The following is a 9,673-nucleotide window of genomic DNA, read 5'->3' as shown; positions in this document are numbered from 1 at the left end:
AAGACGTAAACAGTGACGTTTTTGGGCTGCGTACGCCCAACGTACCCCGAAGTTACGCCCAACGTAACCCCGAGGCTCAGCCCCTATAAAAGGGCATGCGAGGGCAGACGATTCTTTTGCCATTTTCTTCCTTTCTCTCTAAGTTTTTGCATCATTTTGCATGCCAATTATATCCCGAAGCCCCGGTATCATTCCCGAGTCCCGAAGCAAGTTCCGAAGTCCCGAAGATCCCGAGAAGTGCGATTCCCGAGCCGAAGCCCTGCTCACGAGGAGCCCGGTTTTTGTGAAGATCTTCCAGATCTACCCAAGAATACTACTTCTACAAGTCGTAGTGCTGTCCGATCATCTTCTGATCAAGTGAGTGTATAGTCACTTTCATCTTACACATAGATATGAAGTATTTTATAAAATATGTATTATGTGTATATATATATATATATTGTTGTATATATGTGTGAGTGCATAGTTACTTTCTTCTAACACATAAATATAAAGTATTAGCTATGAAATACGCGTTGTGTGTTATATATTAATTATCTATTTGAGATGGACTTGGAATTGATATTTTTATATGGGTGTTAAATGATTTAAATTGTGTTTGTATTTATATCTATAAAAATATTGGGTAGAACATGGGTAAATGGAATAGTTGGTGACGATGCAACTTCATGCCTATTGAGTAAGCCTTGGTGACGATGCAACTTCGTGCCTATTTGATAAACCTTGGTGACGATGTGACTTCGTGCCTTTTGTGTAAACCCAGGTGACTATGAGACGTAGTGCCTATTGTGTAAACCTTTGTGACTATGAGACGTAGTGCAAATTATATGAACCCTGGTGACTATGCGACGTAGTGCATGTTGTATAAACCGTGGTAGCAAATGGACTTTATGCCAGTTCCTTAGGTAAATTCTTAGGAATGAATGAAGAAAATATAGTCGATTCTTAGGGTAAAACCTTAAGAAATAAAGAAGATAATGGGGATGAGTAATTAAGTTGATTGTTTGATGATTGAATATAATAAATATATTATTATGGGTTGAAAACCCTATATGCTCACCAGGCTTCCAAGCCTGACCCACTCAGTTTTCTTTGCATTACAGGTAATGGCACAAGAGTATAAGTTGGTGGACTTGACGAGAGATTTTGGATTATAAATCAGTGGTTATAAATGACTGTTGTAAAGTCTATTTTATATTGTTTATGCTTTTGATCTGTATCGGTACATGACATCCCAATGTTTTATTATTTAATAAAAATACATTCTTTTTGAGAAATATTTTGATAAGTGGTTATCATATTTTGTTTTTGGGACATATTCCGCAACTGTTTTCTTTAAAAGATAACTCTGATTTTAAAACAAAACATAAACAAATCGGTCTTTTCTGGCCGTGAAATTTGGGATGTCACATATTAATATGTTATGAAAATAATATATCAATTAAAAATTGTATTATTTAATCTATAATTAATTAGAAATTAATTATAATTAATTTTTGGATTAATTGGATTAATTAAAAGTGTTTGGATTGTTTGGTTATTTATTGAAAGTTGAAGCATGAAGGCTCTAGAATCCTATAGGTTGGGGTGGACGAAAATTAGCTAGGAATAGCCTAGAATTTTCATCCATAGGGTAAGGATAAGAAGATAAGACAACTTGATTATTATATTAATTAATCTAGGTCTTATCCCCAAAACCCTAACTTTGGTCCCAAGTTTCCTTTAGTTATATAAATACCTCTCTGGCTTCATATTTCGACCACCACTCCTTTCTAAGAAGCCAATGTCGAAATTTTGAGCTCCCCTCTCCTTTCTCTTTAAGCTACCTTATTACTAGGGTTAGGTGTGAACCATCAGACGTATGGAATTTCTGCTGCTAGCTTCCAAGCAATTTCAAGAAGGTTTTTGTTTTGATTATCTACTAGCATAATCAAAAGGTATGTTTTTGTTACTCTTTTATTATTTTTGAAAATACTAGGGTAAAAATAGGGTTCTTGATATTTAAATTGATTATTGCATTCAATAGTGAAAACTTAGATCCTTAGGCTATATGCAAACTTAGGGTTTTATTTTTCCGCCAAAAATATGATTTGTTATTTATATAACCCATCAATTAAAGTTTTTAATTAATAAGTCTTATTAAATGTGTATAGATCTCCATGTATGGTTTCTTTCTAAAAGAATTACTTACTCATTTATCCTTGCTATAAGGAGAAAGATTAATCAAACCCATAATTGATTATTATATATAGATTACATCTCAGTGTTCATGACTTTAAGTCATTTATTAGGTTCAACATCTGATATAACATTTTTGTAATCGATGGATTTGCCAGAAACCATCAAAAAGAACTTATCAATGAGAGATTTTATATTTCTCGTGTTACAGGTGATTCCTACCGCATATTTGAAGAAAATGGTTACTCAAAGTGTCAATTTACTTTATACACACCATATATATTTATACCTTATGAATATAATATATAGTTTTTGCTCTCTTTTGCTATTATTTTCTAAAAATAATGATTTTCAATATGTTGGTAAAATATTATGTTTTATAAAATAATAATTTTTCAATTAAATACAAGTGTTGATTATATTAATTAATAATCGATTTACTTAATAAATAATCAATTGGTAGTTACTTGTCATAAAGTGTGACATTATAAAATCATATGTCATTAACAAATATCATTCTATAATAACTTTTAGGCATAAAGACATTTCAAATGCATAAGTGATTCCTTTGTTATACTAAAATTTATAGCTTCATCAAACTTTTTTTGTTTCCACTTTTCCTTAGAGGAATGGATTTATTTATAAGAAGTGTCCCAAGTATGACTTTAAGTGTTATTAACTGACATTTTTACGCTTATTTTTTTCTTATTATTGTTATTACAATCATTTATATGAATTATATTACATAAATCGATCCCATTCCAATAAGCAGTCTTCTTCTTAACATACTTCCAAAACCTAATACTATCACAAACCTTTGTTCTCCCATTGGAGATCTCTCATGCATTCATATTCCTCCCATCTCATCCCCCACCATCTCCTGAGATCACCATCATCCACCATCATGGTCTCCATTCACTTTCAAGAATACCCACAACCAACTTCCACCATCATGGTCTCCATTCACTTTCAAGAATACCCACAACCAACTTCCCAGAAGTTATTCCTTAAACCACCAAGGTATGCCACCACATGCCAACACTTGATTTGTGTTTGTGGTTGTGTTATGATACTTCATCCTTTTGAAAACTATAAGAATATATGTTGGAAAATCCTTGCAATTATTTTAGATGAAACACTTTGAGACACTTGATAAAAATACATTATTAGATTTTCTTTTCTTACACGTGCTTAAAGTTAAACATATAGAAATTTGTAACCCGTTTTCGTTATTTGATTCATTTCATATTTTGAGCCCATAAACCATAAAAAGTCCATTAACGGGTGCATTGACCTCTTTGGGCCCGTATAATAGCAAGTTAGCAATTTGCTTCAGCAACCAATCTCAAACCCCCCTTCTTTGAAGGGAAAGAGAGAACAATAGAGAGAGAGAGAGATAGAAAAGCCGGGAACAATGGCGACTGACGGCGCGGCGGTAGATGTTGGCGGAGAAGTGGCGGAGCAACCCCATAGGCTAGACAAGAAGTGGACATTCTGGTTCGATAATCAATCTAAACCTAAACAAGGCGCCGGTTGGGGGAATAATCTTCGCAACGGCTACACTTTCGACACCGTCGAAGAGTTTTGGTGGTAAACGCTAATTACATATTCTTCTACGTCTTTCTTTTCTCTACATATCGTAATTAAGATTCTTAATCGGATGTACTGTTAGGGTTTGATCTGTCTTCAACCTAGATTTAAATTTTCGGTTTCCGACTCCTCTTGAACGCTAATATACAAATTACTTAGCTATCCATGGATTGTATTCGTATATGAGCTTGAATCATCTAATTTTTAGAGTCTGATTTTGATCTGGTACCAATTTCTATATCTTTAATTTCTTATGCCCTAATTCTACTTTAGTGCTGGTATGTTTTGTCAAATCATAATACAATGACTGTTTAAGTTGAAATTAACCAAGTTGAGATCATTCTTTGATCAAAAGAGATGGTAATCTTTGATATAAGATGCTAAAATCATGTTGGATTTTTTCTTGAAGTCTGTATGACCAGGTATTCAAACCTAGCAAGCTTCCAGGAAATGCTGATTTCCATTTGTTCAAAGCTGGGATTGAGCCTAAATGGGAAGATCCAGAGTGTGCAAATGGAGGGAAGTGGACAGTTACTAGTAGCAGAAAGGCTAACCTTGAAACTATGTGGTTTGAAACTGTATATTTCTAATTTCTCTCCACTTCTTCCTTGAATTTGTTTTATATTTTTCAATGTTTTAATCAACTGAAATTGAAATATATATATATATTTTTTGTCATAGTTGATGGCCTTAATAGGTGAGCAATTTGATGAGGCTGATGAAATATGTGGTGTGGTTGCTAGTGTGCGTCAAAGGCAGGATAAACTTTCTTTATGGACTAAAAATGCTGCTAATGAGGCTGCTCAGGTATCTTGTTACTACTTTAAGGAAAAGACATTAATACCCTTGATGAGAACTAAAATAACTACTTAGCCCTAGATAAGATAAAACTAGAATAAACTCACCACACACATTAGTAAAGACCTAAGGGTTGCAGTTCTATTTGGTATTTACATTACAAGGCAACTTCATTGTTACTTGGAGAAGAAGAAAGTAAAAAGACCTAAGTACCCTTGATGAGAAGCAAAATAACTACTTTGCCCCAGATAAAGGTAACATGACATAAAACCCCAAACCAAACTCACACATAGGAAAACCAGATTGAATCCATAACACACATTAGTAAAATTACGATTTTGCCCTTTTGATTTGTGAATTGTGAATTGTAGATGAGTATTGGAAGAAAGTGGAAGGAAATTATAGATGTGACTGACAAGATCACCTACAACTTCCATGTAAACTTCTTGTTACACTGTTTACATTTCCTTTTAAAATTTCCATTTTATATTATGTATTGTATTTAACTATTTATTAAGTATTATAATTTATACAAGATGTGTATAAATAATAACTTTATGATGTGGTTATGCAGGATGATTCCAAGACAAGAACATCAAAAGGTCGTTACAGTGTGTAATGACATTCCTAGAACAATTTGCAGCTTTTTTTTTTAAGTCGAATTGTGTTGGCCTTCTACATGTTGTATTTGATGGGATATGGTAATCACTGTTGAGGAATTTTGTTTTTTTGTTATAAGAAAATGTTGATTTTCTTACATTTTAGACATCTTTTAATCCCTATTGCTGCTTTTTAATAAGCTATTTGAGATAGTTTATTGCAATGAATCGATAGATATGATAATGGTATTTAGTATTCATAATTCTATTCGAATGGGTGACACAAGAAATTTGGTAATATTGACATTCGTCCTTCGTACTATATTTTTGAATGAATGATTGAATAAATATGATTTTCAACATTATTGAAAAACAAATTTTAATTGTATATCTATGGAATTAGGAGATTCAATATCTGCTCATGTTAACACTCAAAAGTGAAGGCATGAGAGTAAGATATTTGTAATAGCAATGTTTTACAAAATCGGTTTTTTCAATTAATCGGTATGGTAATTGATTTTCGGTTCAACTAGGTTTTTAATTACTTTAAAAAAACATTTACCATAAGTTTCACACATTAAAAATACACTTTAAAATAGGTTTTAGATCATTCAGATTATATTAAGAAAACATATAATGATATAACTATAAATTTTCCATCAATCCACATAAATCAAAAAACATAAAAAAAAATACAAAAAATAAAATGTAACATCAAAACAAAATATAATTTTAGATAAATACAAGCATTTCAAAAAGATTCATAACGTTTACTATATATTTTCAATTTAAGAAAAGTCCAAAAGAGTGTGAAAATATTACTAAAGTTTGTTATGAAATTTATTTCATTTCCGTGTGCTTTTATTCAATTTAACTGAATCAACCGGATTAGTTTCATCTGTTCAATCGATATATATTTTTTTTGTGTGTGTATGTGTAAAAACCAAACGGTTTGTTCCGGTCCAGAAATAGACATAAAACTAGTGCTAGTTGAACCGTTCATTTGATAGGTTCCTGGTCCAGTTAGAACTGGATTTTAAAATATTGTGTAATAATATTATAAATATGATATGGAAAAAATTCTTTGGTAGTAATTAGTTTAATACGATGAAATTTGTGATTTAGTAAATATTGTTTCATATAATATATATATTGAGAAAATGTCACTGTAGCACAATAAATTAATGTGTTTTCCCGATTTTGTCACTTAAGTTTTTTTTTTCTTTAATTTCTTTTTTATAATCACATTAGGCCATTAAACTCTTATTTTATCTGTCAATTAAATCATTTTCCTGGATTTTAAAATGTTTAGCGGTTGCAAATATTATGTGTCAATTAATATATTGTTCTTTGGGCGAATTCGGTGACACGTAGGATATTCCAGATTAAAATAAATGAGTCCAACACTTATATCCCACCCTGTTCATCTGTCGACTTCATTCTTCATTATTTAGAAAAAAACGATCGTGAGCTAAGGTTTTTTTAACCATCTTTGTAAGTGGGCAGAAAAATCAAATACTAGCTGTAATGGAACAATCGGAACCTAATGGACTATTTGCAATGGTGGAACTCAAATATCAAGGGGTATTTACTTTTAATCCCTTCTCTTAACTGGTGGTGTGAAAACCATGTTAAATGATGTTGATTTTTCTGCTACGACTTATTCTGAGTGTTTGAACTTCTTTGAAGGTTTCATGAATGAACAATATAAAATGTTATACTATTGTGAACCAGACATTTCCCTAATAAATGGGATTAATCATATTTCAGATGGTGTGGAATATGTTGCTTTTGTTTTTGATGCTTATGCAACAAATGGTAAATTTATGTTTTTGTGGATCATATTGCGGTTGGAGTAAATGAGTGGTTTGATGATAATGACAATCCAGATGATGAACATGAGTCTTGCACTGATGGTGAAAATGAAGATAACATAGATGAACTTAGAAATGTTGATGAGGAATTTAATGAGGATGCAATGATTATGAATAGGACATCTAACAATCTTTTCTTGAGTAAGTTGTGTGTTGATGAAGAGGAGGATAACAAAATTGTAAATAATGATGATGAAAGAGAAATTGAACCTACCATACAGACTCATTGCATTTTTAATGAGTTATTACACTGGAAAAAACCAAAATCCATTCTTTGAATGAGATTTCAGGATCCATGGAAACTTAAATAATTGTTGTGCAATTATGTTGTGGCTAACGAATATCAGTTGTATTTTGAAAAAAAAATTATAGAAAAAGATTATTGAAAAAATGATAGAAAAAAATTAGGGTACTTACACATTTAGATTATGGGCTTCTTGGATTGGTGATGAAGAGAGTTTCTAGATCAAGTCACTAAAAGTTGGTCATAATTGTGCTAGGAACTTCAAGTTAGGATCATTGGTGACATATGCATGGATTGGGAGTTACAATACCAAAGAAATTGTACAGAGTCAGAAATTGAGTGTGAGGAAACTTAGGATATAGGTAATGACCAAGTTTAGTATACATGTTAGCATGGGCCAATGCAGGAGAACAAAGAAGTATGCCTTGAAGCTTATTGAAGGTACTCTTGTGGAGCACTATGCAAAACTATGGTCATATGGGCAAGAGATATTGAGGAAAAATCCAAGGCCAACTGTAAAGTGGTGGTTGTCGAGTCCAACAAAATAAATAACCTTAAATCTTGTACACTAAAATAGTGTATAGTGGTAAAGGGATCGTATCGACGGAGATTGGTTCAGTTTATTACTTCTATAAAAATCTTTTTGTGCAAACACTTGTAAACTAAAACAAAATAAAAATGGGGGATTTTTAATCTTTTGAACTATTTAAAAGAAAACTAGAATTAAACTAAGATTTAAAGAGAGAATTTAACAAAAGCAAAGTTTGATGTAAAATCAATAAGAGAAAGATGGTTGAATTTGGACTTTCATTACTTGAACATTTGGTTAAATAATCATGAGAATACCAATGTGCATTTATTTTGTTTATAATCTAACTTGACTATAGCAGTTTATAAGCATAAATTGCCTCAACTCTTCTTTTGTATTAAAATAACTAGAAAAGCTCATAGCGCATTTCCTAAATCAAAGTCACAAAACTAATGAAGCATGTAATTTTGTGAAAATCAATTAGCATTAGGTTTTAAGAGTCACCAAATCCAAAGAGTAATCTATTGCTTTCATTACCACTATGGAGAAAATATTTTCTTAGTTTAAATGAAATGAAAACAAACATTTAAACTAATTTTTGCTTGTTAAATTGAAGACCCATTACTTAGATAAGAATTTAACCAACAAAAATAACATTCACATATCAATATTCATGACTAGTGATACCTAAACATGAAGGAGTTTTCATAAAAAATATAATCATTGATATTCAACACAAGTTCATGGAGTTCTTCAAAATAACCAAATCATTCAAACAATTACATCTAATTTAACCCAAGATAGTTTAGCCTAGCATGGCTAAACTCATAAGAACAAGATGAAAGTTAGAAATACCAAACATGAAATAAGATGGAAAGATGCAAATCTTCAATCTTCACGTTCTTCTTGAGATAAAAAGTGTGTTCTTCAAAGGTCTTCAAAGCTCCAAAAACTCTAGGAGAAATGCCCCAAAATATAATCCAAAAGTTCTCCCAAAAGCTCCCACTAAACTACCTTCAAATAGCCATAAAAGTTGAAAACCCGAAATTGCCCCTTCAAAAGCCATGCGACCTCGTGTCCTACAGAGTAACATCTCACATGGCCTCATGAGATGTGTTGATCAAGAAAATTTTGTTGTCCCCCTTTCCTTTTTGGTCTAATTTTGTCCTCAATCTTTGACTACTTTGACTAATTATAAGAGCCCATATACCATATTATTTACCTCAAAATTAATGAATATAGATCCAAAGACTTTGATATGTGCATATTAGTCATATAATTCATACAATATATTAATATTTTTTGTTGTTTATATCTCAATTTATGAACAAAAGGTGCTTAATTAGTTTAAAATTTCATTTTCAGCCTTAAGGACATGCTTGGATGAAAAAGGAAGCAGAATGAGCAATTTGTCACACCCCCAAACCGAATTAGCGGAAACATACGGGGATGGAGGACATTATGTACAGTATCATAACAATGCATAATATTAAATCAAGCAACAACATCCATTGCATTAAATAGTATAGTTAATACAAGTGTGTTCTTTATAAAGTTTAAATGACACCAAAAATGAACGTAACAAAAGAATAAGACGAGTCTTAAATTACGCTTCGTCTTCTCAAAAGTTGAACGAGTGTACCTGTCTTATTAGTTTTCTGGGAATACAAGTTATTTTGAAAGAGAGTGTCAACATATAAATGTTGGTGAGATTATAAGTATTTAATGCCATTATATGGCATTTGTTTTACAGAAATGATTGTATTTGTATCATGAAAATTTTTGTTTACTTACCCAGAAAATCCTATATTTTCTGCTTATAATGAAATGTAGTCTTCTACCAAGACCCGACTGTTTGTAC

The 9,673-nt window shown here is 31.6% G+C and overlaps 1 protein-coding gene across 1 annotated transcript; it reads left to right on the top strand.

Annotated features, from left to right (window-relative positions):
- The first annotated feature begins 3,509 nt into the window (after positions 1-3,509).
- On the top strand, positions 3,510-5,325 carry LOC111881737 (eukaryotic translation initiation factor). Its single transcript, XM_023878130.3, has 5 exons — positions 3,510-3,768; positions 4,178-4,346; positions 4,450-4,575; positions 4,938-5,003; positions 5,141-5,325. Exons 1-5 carry the CDS (start codon positions 3,593-3,595, stop codon positions 5,183-5,185), a joined length of 582 nt encoding a protein of 193 aa, XP_023733898.1. The 5' UTR covers positions 3,510-3,592; the 3' UTR covers positions 5,186-5,325.
- The last annotated feature ends 4,348 nt before the right edge of the window (positions 5,326-9,673 follow it).

This window comes from Lactuca sativa, chromosome 2 (genome assembly GCF_002870075.4).
Source record: "Lactuca sativa cultivar Salinas chromosome 2, Lsat_Salinas_v11, whole genome shotgun sequence".
Lineage (NCBI taxonomy): Eukaryota > Viridiplantae > Streptophyta > Magnoliopsida > Asterales > Asteraceae > Lactuca > Lactuca sativa.
Note: the sequence above shows the minus strand (reverse complement) of the source record. Positions and strands in the feature narration are given on the sequence as shown.

What these genes read in the sequence shown, in the direction of transcription:
- LOC111881737 (XM_023878130.3), top strand. Translation starts at nt 3,593, where the DNA reads ATGGCGACTGACGGCGCGGCGGTAGATGTTGGCGGAGAAGTGGCGGAG. An exon ending in AAACTATGTGGTTTGAAACT is followed by an intron (nt 4,347 to 4,449) that starts GTATATTTCTAA and finishes TTTTTGTCATAG; the next exon opens with TTGATGGCCTTAATAGGTGA. An exon ending in CTGCTAATGAGGCTGCTCAG is followed by an intron (nt 4,576 to 4,937) that starts GTATCTTGTTAC and finishes TGTGAATTGTAG; the next exon opens with ATGAGTATTGGAAGAAAGTG.